Consider the following 18,933-nt stretch of genomic DNA (forward strand, 5'->3'; position numbering starts at 1 on the left):
TTTGCAGTCAGAGAATCTGAATTTAAAATCCTTTCCTTTGCTACTTCCTAGCTATACGGCTTTAACTGTGCTATTTCATGGTCTGAACCTCAGCTTCAACTATAATGGGATTAATAGCTTAGTCTAGGGCTCCAAGTGTAACAAAGGACAGTGCCTGGTCCCCACCAGGTGTTCCTTTTTATCTGCGTCCCTCCCTTTGCTTACAGGGTTCTCCCCCCTTTCCCAGTCTGCTGTGCTACAGACAAAAATCCAACCACCCTTTATCCAGCCCAGGGATTAAGATCTCTGCCTCACAGCCCAGGAACCAGACCTTTTGTGACCAACTTCCATTCTTTGACACAATAAGGGAGAAAGACCAACAGTATATGGGATTTTTTGTTCGTTTTTTTATTTAGACATGGAATTTTTCTTTCATTTCATATAACTTATCTAATTAAAATATTCATCTTGGTAGTTACCACAAAAAAGTAACATAGAAAATTATATTTACATTTTGGGACCAAAATACAAATGAAGAGCAAGATGACACCTTGCTCCTTCCCCGCCCGCCTCCCAGAAAGAAAGAGAAAGCCCTAAAGAAACTGCTCATTAGATCAACGATCACAAAGGGTTAATTTGTAATTTGCTGATTTGTATGTAGTGTAGCACAGAGAAAAAAAAATTGCACACATTTTCACAAATGAGACCAAAAGTTCGATGTCATCCTATGTCTGTTTAGCAGCCATTTCAAGCACCCAGGTGAGGAGGTCGTTTAGAAATTGGGTTTCTCCTCTTCCTTCCTTCCTGGTTTCACCAAGTCACATTCCTGATGCAAACATGCTTGGAAGGGGAGGAGGAAAGTCCTGGCTCTATTCAAAAATCTTTATGGTAGTGATGTTGGGATGAAAATATGTATGTTTTTCCCCTCACTGTCTAAAGACTCCTAATAAAGGAAATTAAATCATACACAACTGAATCTGAAATGTGAAAAACTAGTCTCAATGACAAAGACTTGAACACACAGCTAAGAGACAGATTTAAGGTGGACACCTCGAGGAAGCTATTCTAGGCACCTGACCCAGATGTTCATTTGGTTTTAGGTAAGAGGCTTCCTAATATTCCTAAGATTTGGGGATAGGGATGGAATGGTAATACAATCAATCAAGAGAAATAAAATCCATTCAGAGAAATAATGTTTTACCCAGTTAAAAAACAGCAAATTAAAACAGAGCAATACTTATGTCACATCACAACAGGCACCTGCACAGCAATGCACTGATCTTGCTCCTAAGTAAACTCAAAAGGGAGGCCCTCCCTTCCCAAACCAGCTGGATGCCCCTGTGGTTCTCTCCCATCCTGATGCTATAGCTTGGACACTTTCGCTAAGTTGACCCTTCGCTCCAAATTCTGGCTTACACACTCGGAAAGCAGAGAGAGCTTCAGCTGCAAAGTTCTCTACAAAACAGCAAATTGTTGTGCTCTTTCAGTCACATGATCTTACCTTTTAAAGAAAGCGAAAACAAAATCAATTTCCAACATAGCATTACAACTTTTAAAACCATTCACTTCTAATAGTAATTCATAGAGATTGAGATTAAAGTGCTGGCTCTTAAAATTCTGACACTGTATCTGGGGGTGGGGGGGTCCTACCAAAAGCCCTGCCATGTATTTGTGTTTTTCTCCCATGCTAGTGGGAGAAGGAAAAACAGGGAAGGAAAAAAAAAAAACTAAAGTTTTGAATCAGACACTGGAAATTGTAAAAATGCTGGGATTCTGTGCAAATCGCTCTCCCAAGGGTCTGTGTCATCTAGTGAGCCTCAAAAATGAAAAATAAAAATAATTTGGAACTGCAAAATAGGACGGGGGGAAAAGACTCTAGACCTTTACAAATAGCCTCCCTTAATAAATACTATTTAATGAATAATAAAGAGTTGTACCTGCAGAGGAACTCAAAGCAACACTGAGCAGGGTCTAGGTGAGGGGTCTAACCTGGATGCTCCTGTCTGCTTGCTGAGGCCCCTCTAGGACAGGCAGCCCAGGACCCACTCCTCACCCTACGTGGAGCGGGCACCACAGGCTCTGGGGATGCCCAGTCCGCCCTCTGTACCAGAGTCCATTCAGGAGAGCTGAACTGGGACAGGGGAATGGCTTTCATTAGGCCTTTAACTTTAATAAAGGACCTGAACATAAAGACTAAGTATGTGGTAGAGGACAAAAACCAAAGAAAACCTGGGGGTAATATAAATACAATCTGGGGCAATATTTATTAATTAAAACTATCTTATAGTTTACAAAGAAGCTAAATAACAACAAAAGTATAATTGACCTTAAAATGCTCAGTGAGACTGAGGCTTCACATCTTCTTCAGAGCTCTGAAGTGTTCTCAGGCAGGAGGCAGTGGCGTGGCACAGGCTCACAGATGCGACTCCGGCGGACTGTGCAGGACTCGGAGACCAACGCTGCCACAAAGCAGAAGACTCGGATCTCCTTTGGAAGTTCCATTCCCCAACCCCCACTGTCCTTGTCTTCCTCACCCCCAAATTCCATCTCCAAGGCAAGTCCTCAGTTTATCGTCGAGAGAATCTGTTCTTGAAAGCTTTAATTGTCTTAGCCATCATGGGGGCAATTTCTGTGGAAAAAGAAATAAGGCCATTGTTTCAGATCCGTGGCAGTTTAGACATACAACACCAGCGGTTTACAATCAGCCAAAGTCTTGCCACTCTTGGTTCTGCACCACCAGGAAAATGGATGCAAGTAATAGCTGTTGGCTAACATCACAACAGAAGCAGCAGCACAGAGCTACCACCTGCCAGACCTGAAACAATCACTATTTCTAACCTCACCAAGACTCACATACTGGCTAACCTGCCCCCGTAAGTGGCAGAACTAATTCAATCCGGACTGTAAAGGCCATGGTGAGCCATAATTTAAGTTTGTCTCATAACACCCAAACCAGCAAAAAGCATTCCCTTCCCACCATCTGCCCAGTGTAGCAACAGGCGTTAACACAAGCCAAATGCAAATACCGCCTAAGGACTGATAAATCTGCGCTCAGCCAAAGCTTAAGCCAGGATTCCTACTCTCCTTTGGGCTCTGAAGACAGAGTAATGCTTTTAAGTTAGGACATCTCCTTAGAATACTGGGCATCGTCTATGGTAATCAAGTTAATAAAATACAAACAGACCTAACTAGATATAAAAAATAAATACTTGGAAGCTGGGGTCTTAAGGTTGTAAAAACCTCAATAAGATGAACTATCATGTAGCTGTCAATGGTTATGAACCTGTTATTGCCTGGAGAACGTTTTACATTTAGATTTTTAAAAAAAGGGCAGAGTGTGAAAATGAACATTCATTATGATCATTATTTGAAAGATACACGTGCATTATGAACAAAGCGGGGGAAAAGAGGCCCTGACATGTAGACCAGCTATGTGCAAGGCATCATACATATGCTATATCCAGCACACAAAATGATGCAGGGTAATGACATTAAAGGGGTTCAAACACTAGTTTTGAAATATCTGAGCAGAAACCCCAAGTCACTCACTCTTCACAGTCGGTTTCCTAGGATCATAGGAAACAGTGCTGCTGACCACAGGCGCCAAGTGGGCACTGCTGGTACTGGGGCCGTCGTAGGCGGGCTCTTCCGGGCTGGCGGTAAAGCTATTGCTGCTGCCACTGTTGGAGGGAGCTTGGCTGCTTCCTATGGGATAGGGGGCTGGCTTAATCCTGCAACACAGAAAAAGCTGGTTAGTCATGAGCATGAGAAATCCACCCTCAGCACCAACACCCTGAAGCTGGCCGGCCTTTCTGAGGAAGACTCAGTTTCGGGGCGTTGACCACTGCCTCCTGCCTGAGAACACCTCAGAACTCTGAAGATGTGAAGCCTCAGTTTCACTGAGCATTTTAAGGTCAATTATACTTTTGTTGTTATTTAGCTTCTTTGTAAACTGTAAGATAGTTTTAATTAATAAATATGGCCCCAGATTGTACTTATATTACCCCAGGTTTTCTGGAAGTGGCTCTGAGATGACAGCGTCAGCCCTTCAGAAGGAATGATAGCCTCAACTAACTTTTCACTGTTTAGGTGTAAATCTGCAGGGCAAGGGCAGAAGCAGGGTGCTCTGTGGGGAGGCTGTTACACAAATCCAGGCAAGAACTGATGGTCCCAGACACAGCTAACAGCCATGGAGGTGGTGAGGGTCAGATTACGGGCATCTTCAGAAGGCAGGGCTGGTGGTATCTGTGCTGGATCAGATATGGGCGTAAGAGAAGTCAAGGACAATCTGAGTAGTGGTGTGAGCAACAGGAAGGATGGAGTTGCCATTTGCCCAGATGGGAAAACCAAGAGAGGATCAGGTTTAGAGGTAAAAATTAAAAGTTCAGCCAGGCCAGTGTGGCTCAGTGGTTGAGCATCGACCTATGAACCAGGTCATGGTTCAATTCCCAGTCAGGGCACATGCCCGGGTTGTGGGCTCGATCCCCAGCGGAGGGCGTGCAGGAGGTAGCCAATGATTCTCTTTCATCATTGATGTTTCTATCTCTCCCTCTCCTTTCCTCTCTAAAATCTATATATATAAAAGCCTAAGCAACCGGCTGACTGTTCCACCATCTGGCCAGTAGCTACGATGCGCACTGACCACCAGGGGGGCAGACGCTCAATGCAGGAGCTGCTGAGCTGTGGTGACTTGGCAGTAGCGGTTCTTGGGTGACGCACCCCGGAACCAGAGAGGGGGGAGCCCGATTCCTCATGGGGCTGCGCGATTCCACCTTTGGCTATGGGTTATGTTGTTGCTGGGGCACTGTTGGCCCCAAATCTGGTTTACTGCCAAGCTGACCAGTGACCACAGACACCCTTCGAGCCACTGCAGCTTGGGCAGCCAGGGAGGGACCGCAGAAGATTGGCTCCAGGGCATATCCGGCTGTCTAGCCCAGTCCCACCCCGCCGGCCACCGGCTAATTAATTTCCTTTTAATGTGCACGAATCCGTGCACCGGGCCACTAGTATTAAATAAGTTAGTCATACAGTAAACACCATTTTTGCTTAAATGGGGGAAGGGAAAGCGTGTTTCCAGAAGCCAGATATCAGACATTCTCTACTTAACCTTGACCTCTCTGAAAGTCAGCAATAATTATTCAGCCTGCACTGCAGTCAAGGAAGCTGGGGCTCCAGAGCCCACTCTGCACTGCCATGCTTTCCCTCCAAAATGAATTGCCTGGGCTGCCTTCTCAGGGTGAGTGAAAGCTCATGGACCCTCTTCCCTGAGCTTGCAGAAAGCAGAGCAGTAGAGATGGTACCTGATTTTCTCAGGCACAGCTGCTCCTCCTGTTCCAAACTTCTCCTGCCTCCTTCGAACATCACGAGGTGGTTTGGCTACAGAGTGGACAAAGGCCATCTTTGCCTGTCGGCCTGTGGAGAAATACGAAGATTAATACCTGCCTTCTGGAACAGAGATGCTACTGTTATTTTAAGAATCTACACTATTGCCAGATAAAAGCTTATCAAGTGCCCCCAAAGCTGAGGGTTCACCAAGCCTGAAAACCGCTTTGTAGGGTAGCATAAGCAGTGGTAGAAAAACCCCCTCAGCCCCACTTGTGCAAATACAAGAGATTTAGGGGCCAGAGCCCTACATCAGCAGGGCCTACCAAGACCCTGCTGTGGACCAGAGCACAGGGCTCACTATTTTGCCAGGCCCTGTCCTGCCGGTCCTTCCCCGCCTACCTTTGGGCTTATTGGCATGTGCAGATCGGATATTCTTTGTCAATAATTGTAGCCGCTGCTCTCGGGCATCCTGAAGCCTCAAGTACATCTCCCGCCATGACTCATACTCTTCTGGCCTTTCTTCCTTAAAGTCTCGGTGACAATGAACTTTCCATAATTGATCTGTTTCTTCAATTAATACCTAAAACCAGAACCAGGACGTCATTTATATGCAAGCACTCTTATGTATCTCTTTTCCACTTTTAATCACCTAGGTTTCCTAATGATTTTTTGGTCTACATAGAAATATATTAAAATACCCATGGTTCTAAAAAAAATCAAATCACAAAATTAAAGTTAAATGTGATGCACCATACTAGCTGCTTTTGGGGGGTTGTGTGGCTAGGAGATAAGACAACACAACATTAGGTTAAGATCATTCTTTTCCTTTATAAACATCAATGAAGAGTCAACCAGAATGAAGTCAAAGCCAGGCATTTTCCAAGTGCTACACTGAACTGTATTGGCGAGGGGCCATCTAAGGAGGATATGTCAGGGTTCAATCAGATAAGTGTGTCCCAGCATTAGGAAAAGGATATCTGGATCGATCTCGATGTGCCTAGGACACACCCAGCCCCTTGTGCTCTTTAAAAAATTCACCAGACACCTGAGTGTCAACACAAAGCTCTATCCCCGGCCTGGATCCCAGGGGTGGTGCTGCCAGAATTCTCCCTTTGCCTCTGTGACCAGGTAAGCTCAAAGGAGGTGTGGGAAGTGCTTTCCTGCTTCCTTTGAATCCCACCTAAGATTCTAGCCCAAGAGGCTCACTTAAGATGCCAGAGACAGATGCTAAAAATATTTTTGTTTAAAGGCCCACTGGCAAAACAAACATGCCCAGAACAATGATCCAACCTGTGGCCTACCCTTCAGCTGCAGCCAATTCAAAGACAATGCTATTTTTGGACACACAAGCCAGAAAACTGCCCTCTTCCCACCCAAACAGGATACTCACATGATTGTATTCCTCTATGCGATACAGCTGATCAGGTGTACACCTCTCCAAAACGGGTTCAAGAACAGAATACGGGACGCCTCCCACTTCAAAGATGGCTGCAGAAAATCAAAGGTGAAAGCCCTGAGTAGTAGCCAAGCCACCCAGTGATACTGCCCTAGCGAGCGCCACAACGTGCTTGAGAGCTAGAGAGAAGCATGTGACTTACAATCAATGTTGTTTTTAAGTACCCGGATGCACTGCTGGTGCAAGGTCATCATTTTGGGGAGATAAGCACACTTGGAACCAGAGTACACCTGCATCTTAGAATTCATTCTCCGTCCAGTGAATCCAACTTCCTCCTCCTCCTGAGAAGAAGAGTGTGCTGTAATGCAAGAAACACAGAACGTAAGTTACAAAGGCTGTAAGCTATAGAGTGAAAACCCTCCTTCCCACCCCATTCCTCAGCCTCCCTCCCCTTTTTCAGAGGCAACCAATGTCACCAAATTCTTGTGTCCTTCCAGAGTCAATGCAAAAGTAAGCAAATGTGAATTGTGTTCCTTTTTAACCAATTAGTAACATGCTCACTACTATCATCGTTTTTTTTTCATTTACCACATTTTAGAAATCATTCCATGTCAGTACATAGACTTTCCACATTTTTAAAAAGATTTTTAAATTGGCAGTTTGACTCAGTGGACACAGCGTCGGCCTGTGGACTGAAGGGTCCCAGGTTCGATTCCGGTCAAGGACACATGCCCGGATTGTGGGCTCAATCCCCAGAAGGGGGGGTGCAGGAGACAGCTGATCAATGATTCTCTCTCATCATTGATGTTTCTATCTCCCTCTCCCTTCCTCTCTGAAATCAGTTTAAAAAAAAAGAAAAAAACATGGTAGCTAAGAGCTTTATCAGCTTTTAATCCACTACACAGCCCTAAGAAACAGAAACCATTATTATTCTCATCTATAGAATATGAAACTGAAGTCCAAGGAAATTAAGTTACTACACAAGTTCATGTAACTTGTAGAAGGCAGAGATGTATTCAAACTCAAGACATCAAACTCCAGAGCCTGTCCAATTAAGAAACTCACCAAAATCTGATGACAGATCATGATTTTTAAAATCTTTCTTCCATTTAAAAAAAGAAACAGAAAATTACCTTTTCGCTTTGGTTGGAAGGAGGATATCAATTCGAGGGAAGGAAGTGGCCGGTAATTGGCCTGTATCACAGGTAATGGGATGTCTGGCAACACTGGCAGGACATCGATGGGGACCTGCAGAGGAGAGACCAGTGACTGGAGTGCCCTTTTCTACAGGCACAGCTTCCCTTCCCCCTGTCCATACCCAACAGAGTGGGCCAGGCAGATCCAGGCTGGAGGAGGGCAACCGGCATGTCTGACACCTTACGTCAGGAAATACAGACAGATGGGCCCAGCACCCAGGGCACCTCAGCAAACACTTCTTGGGTATTCTCCACCCTGGCAGGTAGAGGCCTGGAGGAAACTGAAATTCAACCAGCCATACAAAAGCCAGCCATGCAAAGAGCAGCAGGGTGGGTCCTAGGAGCTCTGCAGAGCCAGATGCTCTGAATGGGAAGCACCAAGGGGCTGAAGGGGTTACCTTTCTCGGCTTGGCTGCATCGGCTCCAGCTGCCTGATGCTTCTCTGACTTGTTTTCGTTCACCTTAGGCGATTTCTGAACTGTGTCCGAGCTTTTACTAGTGCTTTTCGAATCATTTTTTTTAAGTGCTTTTTCTCCAGCGGTCGCAGTTGAGGTTTTCACAATCTTTTTCTTTTTCTTCCGCGGCTGGTCATAGCTGAGATATGACTCAAAAGACATGGTGGGCTGCTCAAATTCATCATCCATATCCGTCTCCTCAACTCTAGGGAGGGAGCCTGCTGACTTTCTATCTGAATGAGTTTTCACTTTCCCTTCTTGAGTCTTTAGGTTGTTAGAAACCTTCTCTTTTGCTTTGGGCAGCAGGTCTCCGGCCCCCTTTCCTCTGTCTAAGCTGTCTAGACTTTGCTTGTTTTTGTCTGATTTAGTTTTCTCTGAGTCTTTGTGCTTTTGCTTTTTACGGTGGTTGTCTGAAGCAGTCTCCAAGGGGGATGAAAACTTCTTGGAGTTGCCCTCTCTGTCCTTCTCTTTCTTGATACCACTAGAGGGCGCTTTCTCCTTTGTGCCATCCCCTGAGAGGGGCCTCCGGTTTTCCTCTTTGGCAATGGCCTTGTGGGATTTCTCTCTGCTCAAAGACGACTTCTCATCTCCCCTGGCATCCACTGGACGTTTTTCTTTATGGGATGATTTGTGCTCCTTGTTCTGACTCACAACCCCTTTCCCCCGGGGCTCACCCAGGTGTCTTTTCTGGCTGGCCCCGAGTCTGTCCTGAAAGGCATTACTGTGTGCCTTTCCAGGCTTCTGGTGTGGAACAAAGGGCTCATGGTCCTCATCTGGGGACCTGTAATGGTCCACGGACATCTGATGAGGACTGCTGGATGATGGAGGGGACTGCACATGGCCGTAATCGGAAGATTCATGATCTGAAGAGTAAACTGGTGAAACCCTGTGGCCCCTCTTTCGCTCATCTCGTCTCTCCTGACTGTGAGACACTTTGTGAGGTCTTTCGAACTCTGAGAGTTTTCTGTGTTTTTTCTGTCTGTGATCAGGACTATATGGTTGGCTACTGGAAGCTTTCCAGTTTTCTTGATAGTCCCCCTCTATCTCCTCATCCTCCTTCTGAAGAACATCCCTGGGGCGCTTTCGGGAATCATTCTTCTCAAAGTCCTGTTCATCAGGGTCAGTGTTTCTAAACAGAAGAATATACAGATAAAGCAGTTATAAATCTCAGTGTTATCCTTGTTCAGAGGACACAGTCACGGACCCTGAACTCACAAAAGAGCCACAGAGAAGGCAAGCGTTAGAAAGAAGGTCTTGGGAAGAAAGTAAATATGTTCTGCTCAAAGACACTTAACAAAGTTTTAAAACTGGGAACTTATGCCCTGGGCGGCATGCTCAATGGTTAGAACAATGGCCCATGCACTGAAGAGTCTTGGGTTCGATTCTTGGTCAAGGGCATGTACCTGGGTTGCAGGTTCGATCCCCGACCATAGTCGGGGGCTCATGTGGGAGGCAACCAGTCAATCTCTCCCACACTGATGTCTCTGTCTCTCTCTCTCCTGCCCCACCCTCTAAAAAAAAAAAAAAAAAGCAATGGGAAAAATATCCTTCTGTGAGGATTAACAAACAAACTAAAAACACAAAACCTGGGAACTCAAATATTCAATAAATGGAAAATGATGAGTTTAACTATAGGACACAAAGACCAAATATCTTATAGGCATGAAAATGCTTAATACAGGGACATATTTGTTACATAAAACAAAGGGGCTGTTATATATAGTTTGTTCACAACTACATAAAAAGCCTTTTAAGAAAACATTAGAAACATCAAAATGTTAATAATATTTATCTTTGGATGGTAGACTTAAGTAATTTTGATTTTTATTTCTATTTTTAAATACTTTTTAATATTATAATCATGGATTATTTTAATATTTGAGGCAAAATATTTTAAATAAGAAGGCAGAGAGGAATAATAGACAAACATTTCTGTCTGTAAACACGCCAAATGCCAGCTTTAACCATGAAACTGAACAGACCTAGAGTTATGTTCTTACCGCTCCACAGGAACCAGCTTCTTCCACTGGGCCACGAGGTCCCTGGCAAAGCTTCCCACGTGCTCGTGTTTTCGTAAGCTATTTACCGTCTTCCCAACGCCTGTCTCCTGCAAATTGAACACATGAATTTTTAGAGTTGTAGAAATAGGCTCACAATTTTCAAAGAAATCAGACCTCTTGCTTTTAAACAAACCAATAACTTCCTTCTTAAAATGTATCTTGCAAGCCTCAATACAAAATTAGTTTGTTTCTCTACCCCAAACCTCTGACACACAGTAGCAAATAAACCATACCAGATCAGAAGAGGAGATACTGAATTAAAACACTTCTACAATAACCAGTGGTTCTGGCAGGTGCCAGACACTGAGCTAACAGCTTTGCATACAGTATCCCAGTCAATCCTCACAGTAACAACTCTGTGAGACAGGAATCTACCCATTTTACATAGAACAGGCTAAAGTCACAGAACTTGGATTTGAACCCAGGACTAGTTGATGACAAAGCCAACATTCTTTCAATTTTTAGAAAAATATTTTTGAGATAAAATTCATATAACATAAAATCCACCATTTTAACCATTTTAAAGTGTATAGTTCAATGGTTTACAGAATATTTACAATACTTTGCAGCCACCACCACTGTCTAATTCCAGAACATTTGTCACCCTAGAAAGGAACCCTGCTGCTCCCAATCGCCCCCACCCCCTGGCAACCACTAACCTACTTTCTACCTGTGACAGTGAGGGTGAACCTTTTGAGCTCGGCGTGTCAGCATTTTGAAAAACCCTAACTGAACTCTGGTGCCATGTCACATACAGAAATTTTTTGATATTTGCAACCATAGTAAAACAAAGACTTATATTTTTGATTTTGATTTTATATACTTAAATGCCATTTAACAAAGAAAAATCAACCAAAAAAATGAGTTCGCATGTCACCTCTGACACATGTGTCATAGGTTCGCCATCACTGGCCTATGACCTGCCTATTCTGGACATTTCATATACATGGAATCATACAATACATGACCTCATGTTTCCTTTCCTTCACTTCCAAAGCCCATGCTCTCTGTCTTACGGTACAATCTCTCCCATTAGGAAGGGGATAAGATATAGTTAGTTTGTGTTTTTTATTAGGGTGGATATAGTTTTATATAATATCTAAAGTTATACAGTTCTTACCACAAGAATGTCTACTGTTATAGGCAAGGCGGAGAGCTTCTTCAAATACTTTAATAGCTATAGAGAGAATAAAATAAACATTAATTCCCATAAACATAAACATTCACTGGAACAAATAAGAATAATATCTGACAGTTAAATACTTACTCAGTCTAAGTATTATACAGTAACAAGTATGGTTATTATCCCAATTTTACAAGTGTGAAAACAGGCTCAGAAAAGGTAAGTTACTTGCCCTAGGATGCAAGTAGGGCGAGATTCATTCAGGTCTGTGACTTAGATTCCCGGCTTTTTTTTTTTTTTTTTAAATACATTTTATTGATTTTTTTACAGAGAGGAAGGGAGAGCGATAGAGTTAGAAACATCGATCAACTGCCTCCTGCACACCCCCTACTGGGGATGTGCCCACAACCAACGTACATGCCCTTGGCCGGAATCGAACCCAGAACCCTTCAGTCCGCAGGCCGATGCTCTGTCCACTGAGCCAAACCGGTTAGAGCTAGATTCCCAGCTTTTAACCACTGTGCTACACCAACAGGAAATGAGACTTAAAGAGAATCAAACCTACCAACTCTAAGAAAAGTTATCAACTACCATTTTGAGAGAATTTCTAAGAAAGGTACTGATCTTAGGGAAATTACCCATGGACTTGGCACAGAGGAAAAGAAAAAGGAGCAGAAGTCTCCATAAGAAAAGGGTATCATGTTTCCAGGCAGAGTCAGCAGTGTTTAACAGAACTGTTTTTTGGAAACAATGGGAAGGCAAGACCAATTTCAAGTTGCCAGAATTAGAGCATTGCCATTAATGTTAAACACACAATGTCTGGGTATATTAGAAAAGTGATCTGGGTCTGGTCACATTTCCTGTCCCTAAAACTAGGTCAAAATCAGGACAGCACTGCTGTTAAGACAGTTCCAGAGTCAGAGAAGGCTTCAGTTTTGCCCTGTCACCTCCTTGCCAGGCGATCTTGTACAAGTCAGTAACCTCTCTGCACCTCATTTACTCCATCTGCAAAATAGGAACTGGATCCTGTTTCTACCTCACAAGTGTGAGGATTCGCAGAAACAACCATGAGTAGTCCTTAGCCATCGAGTCCTATAAAGCTCAATAAATGTTTATAATTAACCATTTCATTCATCAAGGAACAGATCTTTATTTTTTTTGTTAATCCTCACCCAAGGATATTTTTTTCCATTCATTTCTAGAGAGGGGTAGAGACAGAGAAACATCAATGTGAGAGACATCAACTGGGGGCTGCAACCGAGGTACATATCCTTGACTAGAATCGAACCCATAACCCTACAGTTCGAGGGCCAACACTCTAACCACTGAGCAAACCGGCTAGGGCTCCAACAGACCTTTACATGCCTACTTGATCCTCAACCAGATAGTCCCCAGCCAATTCAAAGTTCTACTTGCTCCATTTCCACCAGAAGTCATGTATGTACATGTAAACATACTACCATTCAAGAAGCTGCAAATTACAAGTAGTTCAAAATAGAGAACTGTGACTAACCTTTACATTTACATATTAGAGAACACAATCTGTTCTTTTTCCATGTATAGCCCAGGACATATAAGTATGTCACAAGCTACAGGTGGAGTAGCAAGTATGTTTTTCTGGTCACTCTACTTCAATAATTACTGAATATGGTCACTAGGCAGAGCAACTGGATCACAAGCAATAACACTGTGTGACCAGGAACAAATGAGAAGCAAGTGGTGGATCTAGGGAGTTTCACCTTCATAGTTGAGTGAAAATTATACTCCACTTCAAATCTGGCTTTGTGTTCTGAAGTGAACATTAAGAAGATGAGAAGCTTCCAACATCCAACTTAGGAAAAACAATTCCTCTCCTTAAAGGAACACTGAGAATCACTGAAAAGGTTAGAAATAGGTTGTCTCCCTTAATACCATTCCCGGGAAGGCATTTATATGCCAACTACTGTGTGTCGATGACTATGTTAAGTTCTTACATGTGTCACCTCATTTATTTCATCTTCATTAACCACCTCTATAAAGTGGATATTATTCTCCCCATTTTATAAATATGGAGACCAAGCTCAGTGAGGCTAGGTAACTTACCTAATGAGCTAGTAGTAATCAAGTATACCTACCACACACAGTATGTGCTACAAAGCCAGAAGCAACATCCAAAACAATATTGTCCTTAGGAAACAGAGCTGTAGTTTACCCCAAAGCAAAAAGCTCCTCCTTGTAGCATCATATGTCAGACAGTTTAGAGTCCACAGCGTAAAGGTCGCCCTGGGGACAAAGGATCCCCAGGAACCCTAGGAAGCCAATGTTAAGGATGGGTCAGAAGTCACTGAGAGGTGTTCCATCTCAAAGCCTAGCGCTAACTGGAGGAGCAGATGCTACCTTCCTGGTTTGCTTTGGGTTCATAAGGGCGACTTAAGAGGAGACAAAGCTAAAGCCCTGGAGATTTTCAAAACGATTTAGCCCCATAAGTGAGAGGAAAGGGACTTCAGAGCCCTCTATTTTCAATGAGGTTCAAGAAAACACACACACAAAGCAATAAATAACAAGGTAAAAGCACTTTGGGCATCCTCAGGTAGATGGAAACTTGTTATTAAGCCAAAAGACCAGTGTAGAGTTTGCAAGAACTGATAACAGGTCACTGAGAAATGTCAAACATTTGCACAGTACAGTGGGGCCTTGACTTACGAGTTTAATTCCTTCAGAGACCGAGCTCGTTAAGGAGCTCGTTAACTCAAATTACTCTGTCAACTCAATGCAAAAAATCAGCCGAGAGACAGCTGGTATCTCAAAAAACTCTAGTCGGGACACTCGAAAGTCAAGGCCCCACTGTACATGCTTAGGAATTCAGCTGTCCTCTGCACACGCCTTCGAATCCAGAGCAGAAGATGTTCATAAGGTTGACTCCTTAGTCTCCACTTGCCATCAAACTGTGTTCTGGGTAGTTTCACATTCAAAATGTAACAATGGACAGGTAACTTTACCAGCCATAAAAATTATTTCCCATAACATAGTAGCAATCAAGTGATCCTGGTCTCTGCCTGACACCTTTGCACCAACTAAACCTTGACCATAGATGGACTTAAAAGTGAAAATAGTTAAGCACCAATATTAATACCAGAAAATCCACGAACATATGCATGGAATCCACCCTTTGGCTAATAATGGTTTGAAATCAGGATTTAGTTGCAGTCCGGTACTGCTATATAATCATCTTGCAATTTCAAGAACAACCTGTGGGAGCTTGTTGGGTTAACAGGAGGTTGAGGAAAAGGCCATTGTGCCAGCTTGCAGTTTTCCCCCTGCAGTTAGCTCACTTCTGCACGCTAGCTAATGCTAGCAAAAATGATCTCCCAACATTTTCTCATCTTCTTTTAATTTTTAAAAATTGATCTTAGAGAGATGGAGGGGGAGAGGGGAAGAGAGGGAGAAGGAGACACACAGGGAGAAACATCCATGTGAAAGAAACAACCTCATATCCACAGGTTGCCTCCCACATACACCCCAACTAGGGATCAAACAGCAACCTAAGTATGTGCCCTGATCAGGAATTGAACTTGCCACCTTCTGGTGACTAGGACAACCAACTGAGCCAAACTGGCCAGGGCTTTTCTCATCTTCTTAATGTTCACTTCAGAACACAAAGCCAGAAGTTCAGGGTGATTTCCTATCTGGGAAGAGAAAGCCCAAATACTGGCAATAATCTCTAATAGTTCAAATAGGACAAGAAGTCAAACCTTTCCCTAATTTGGAATTTCGTTCACATCTACTACTAGAAAAGCTACTTCAAAATTTAAATTCTAGTGGAAGAATGACTATAGATACTACCTGGTGCATATTTTTAACCTGATAGATCAAAATTAGGGTTGGGAGATGGATTTACATAATATTGCTTTAGGTTTTAAAGATCAGTCACAAACCTACAGAGTTTAGGAAAACCAACTGGTACTAAAAAATAATGAACATTTATTAGAAGTCCAAAAAGGGTTATTATAAAAAGAAACTTGTAAAGATGCCTGGCCACTAAGGACTGAAGCCACAATAGAAAATAACACAATAATAAGCATTTACATTTTCACAGATTTAAAACTAAAATGGCTTCCTAAATAAGTGGATCTTTGAGCTAGGTATGAATTCGAAGAGTTAAGAAGTGGCCTGATGGTGAGATGCTGTATGCAGCCTTTACAAATGGAGAAAAAAACCCTCGTCTATGACAAGCTGGGAACAAGGTGAAGAGAAAGGGCCCTTCAAAAAAAATGGTGAAGGGTGGTGATTAGTATCTACTGGCACTTCCGCCTTTTAGTTTATCTTAGGAAGCAGCAGGTGAGGAAGCAGGCTGAGCAAAGGACGTCCCCACCGTCCGTGGCTGGTAAACGGGCCCCTTCATCTCCCCCGCCTTCTCAACAGGCACTGGGGCTGAGACCCAACTCTCAGAAACTGCACACTCGCTAGAATGCCGACAGAGAATGTCAAACCGAGGTGTTTTCATCCGTGTGTTTAAATTTCAAAAATTCTAACACCCACCTCTCCCAGACACGGATAAGATGGATAACAAAAAGTCGGAGAGGGAGAAGAATGCATTTAACTTAAGAAAAGCTTAAAAAATAAAACAAAACTAGCTGAATACAATTAAAAATGGTTGCCCATCACTCGCTGCAAAACGAGAAACGTTAGCTCTTACCTTTCTATGAAGTGAGGCCAGCAGGAAATCTACCCGCAACTTCTAACCTTTTTCCTTTTCCAATCACAACCCAAGTTTTTAGGCTCTGTACAGATAGGAGACGTGAGGTTTATTTTGCTTCGTTTTTTAAGGGATTTACTCGGAAAGTGACAAGGTCCAAGTTCTAGTATCAAAACGTCTCTTGGAGACGCAGGACCACACACGCCAAGCCTAGACTCCTTGTTCGCAGGCAGACTCACCTCCTCCTCCCAACAAACATCAGAGACAAGAAACCTTCGCAGGGAGGGACGGGACGGGACGGGGCGGGCAGGAGTGAACGCCGGGCGAGCGCTCCCGACAGGAAACAGCTGGCCCCGGACGCCCGGAGGCTCGGGAGCCCGCGGACACGCGGTGCCCGCACGGTGCGCGCCTCCGCCGCCGCCGGTGCCCCGGACCGGCCCGGAGGTAGGGAGGCCCGGCCGCCGAGGCCCGCCGCCTGACGTGCGGGTATCTCCGCGTGGGCCGCGGCCAAGGGCCGGAACTTCCCGACTCCGGGATGCGAGCGCGGCGGGGCCTGGCTCCGGATCCGAGCCCCACGGCCCCGGCTGACCTGGAGGGGCCGCGCTCGGGCCCACGACCGTTACGGGGCCGCGCCCGCCCAACGCCCGCCCGCTCCGCGCCGCCCACTCACTCACCTTCTTCGGGTCCGGGTTCGCGGCCAGCCGCGCCTGCAGCTTCTCCACAACTTGGAGCGCCGACTCCGCCGCCATCGCTGTCACTGGCGCGGCCTCCTCGCCGGAACTGGGCTCGCGTCGCGTCCTCGGGCCGCAGCTCCGCCCTCCGTGCATCCCGGCGGAGACGGAAGCGCTACTGCCCCTTCCGGGCCTCGGCGAGCGAGGGGAGGCGCGGGGCGCTGGGCGGCCGCAGGCCCCGCCCCAGGCCCCGCGGGCCGGTCCCCAGTGCGCGCTCCGCGGCCGCGCGCACCGAGAGCTGGGCCGCCGAGGCCGGGCGCGCCGTCTCCGTGTCGGCGGTTCGCGCAGCCCGGTCCAGCTCGCGGTGCAGAGCCACGGCCTGGCAGGCGTGCCCGGTGCCTAGTTACGACGGAATGAGGCCACAGCCCCAGGCTCGGGCTTTATAAATCCTAATCCGGGGCGGGGGGCTGTGAGCCACGCCCCGCCGCGCGGGGATTAACGATTGCGACCACCCTAGGCTGAGTGCTACCTTAACTTCACCTTCAGTACAACCCGATGAAACCTGTTATATCATCCCCACTTTTCCAATGAGGACCCGGAGACCGAACAGGAAAGAGGTGAAGCTGGAATTTGAATCTAAGTAATCTAGGTCCACTGTGAACACATCTCTGTATAGGTCGAGGAATGGAGGTCCAGAGAGAAAGGGATTTGTGAAAAGTCAAACAGCTTAGTTAACTGAGGTAATAGCCTGTGTCTCCATTTCCTCCCAAACCCTGTCTGGTACATAGGCACCAAATAATGAATGAATGAATGAATGAATGAATGGGGTTGTGAATCAGACCAACCCAAGACACCATCCTTGAGGGCACTTACTCTTATCCTAACACTAAATTTTATTGTTACTGTTATTAATACTAAAAAGAACTAAACAGCCGAAACCGGTTTGGCTCAGTGGATAGAGCGTCGGCCTGCGGACTGAAAGGTCCCAGGTTCGATTCCGGTCAAGGGCATGTACCTGGGTTGCGGGCACATCTCCAGTAGGAGATGTGCAGGAGGCAGCTGATTGATGTTTCTCTCTCATCGATGTTTCTACTATCTCTCTCCCTTCCTCTCTGTAAAAAATCAATAAAATATATTTTTTAAAAAAATAAATAAAATAAAATAAATAAAAAGAACTAAACAGTTGAAAACAGACTTAAAATACCAGCATTGAGGGGTGGGGGGCTGTGGAAGAGGCCAAGGGGGACACATGGGGACAGAAAGACTACTCTGCGCACACAGCGTGGTGTGCAGATGTTTACTGAGTTGCACACTTGAAACTGTAGGGTTTTGTTAACCAATGTCACCCCAATAAATTCAACTAAAAATAAAAGCAATGATCACATCTTATTTGATTAGATAAGGTTAGATCCTAGTCAGATCTCCAGCAGTAACTTGGCAATGTACCTGGCCTCTCACTCAATGCGGGAAAGCAGTCTTCTAGTTCCTTAATCTGGAAAAGGAAACTTAGAATGTTTCATCAAATGCACTTTCATACACTCACTATGCTGAGAAGCCCTCCCATCTGTGCTCTCACCCTCTGCTTAGTGCTTCTCCCTCTGAAATTGACCCTTTGCAAGGTGTAGATAAATTATCAATCTACTTTTCTGTCTTGTCACTGGGCTATTTGCTTATCAAATGCAGTGACTGACCTAACATTAAATCTCTGCTGCTGGCACAATCCAGTTGAGATCATCAGTCTTGGATACGTCCATCCAAGATTAATGACCACTCACTGGTGCTGTAAGACTCAATCATGGGGTGTAATGGAAAAGGCATCAAATTGGGTGTGAGGGGAGCAGATTGTAGTCCCTAGAGTCTCCCTCCTTCACACAAAAAATACTTTTACATTTTAAATTCCTCCCATGTTGAGAATGTAGCATTTATGCAACAGAAAATGAGCAGATTCTTGAAGCAGAATTGCTAATTGACCGGGCATATACTTGGGAAGCTGTGGAACATTTTGCGCACGGTACCCAGGGAGATGTAACAACCAAAATGGAAAGAAACAATT

At 44.8% G+C, this 18,933-nt stretch overlaps 1 protein-coding gene across 2 annotated transcripts; it reads right to left on the reverse strand.

The window, feature by feature from the left end:
* Positions 1 to 364: 364 nt before the first annotated feature.
* ELOA (elongin A) lies at positions 365 to 17,205 on the reverse strand. 2 transcript variants are annotated; one of them, XR_009452076.1, is made up of 12 exons: positions 16,884 to 17,205; positions 11,532 to 11,588; positions 10,352 to 10,458; positions 8,295 to 9,480; positions 7,834 to 7,948; positions 6,903 to 7,058; positions 6,695 to 6,792; positions 5,704 to 5,884; positions 5,280 to 5,391; positions 3,529 to 3,710; positions 2,306 to 2,608; positions 365 to 1,480 (listed from the first exon to the last, which is right to left on the reverse strand). XR_009452076.1 is itself a non-coding variant. In XM_059690845.1 (11 exons), the coding sequence occupies exons 1-11, from the start codon at positions 17,034 to 17,036 to the stop codon at positions 2,547 to 2,549; spliced, it is 2,409 nt and encodes an 802-aa protein (XP_059546828.1). In that variant the 5' UTR covers positions 17,037 to 17,205; the 3' UTR covers positions 365 to 2,546. The 2 variants fall into 2 exon arrangements, 1 of the variants encoding a protein (XP_059546828.1); XM_059690845.1 differs by having other exon boundaries at positions 365 to 2,608.
* Positions 17,206 to 18,933: the final 1,728 nt, after the last annotated feature.

Source organism: Myotis daubentonii, chromosome 3 (genome assembly GCF_963259705.1).
Source record: "Myotis daubentonii chromosome 3, mMyoDau2.1, whole genome shotgun sequence".
NCBI classification, from domain to species: domain Eukaryota; kingdom Metazoa; phylum Chordata; class Mammalia; order Chiroptera; family Vespertilionidae; genus Myotis; species Myotis daubentonii.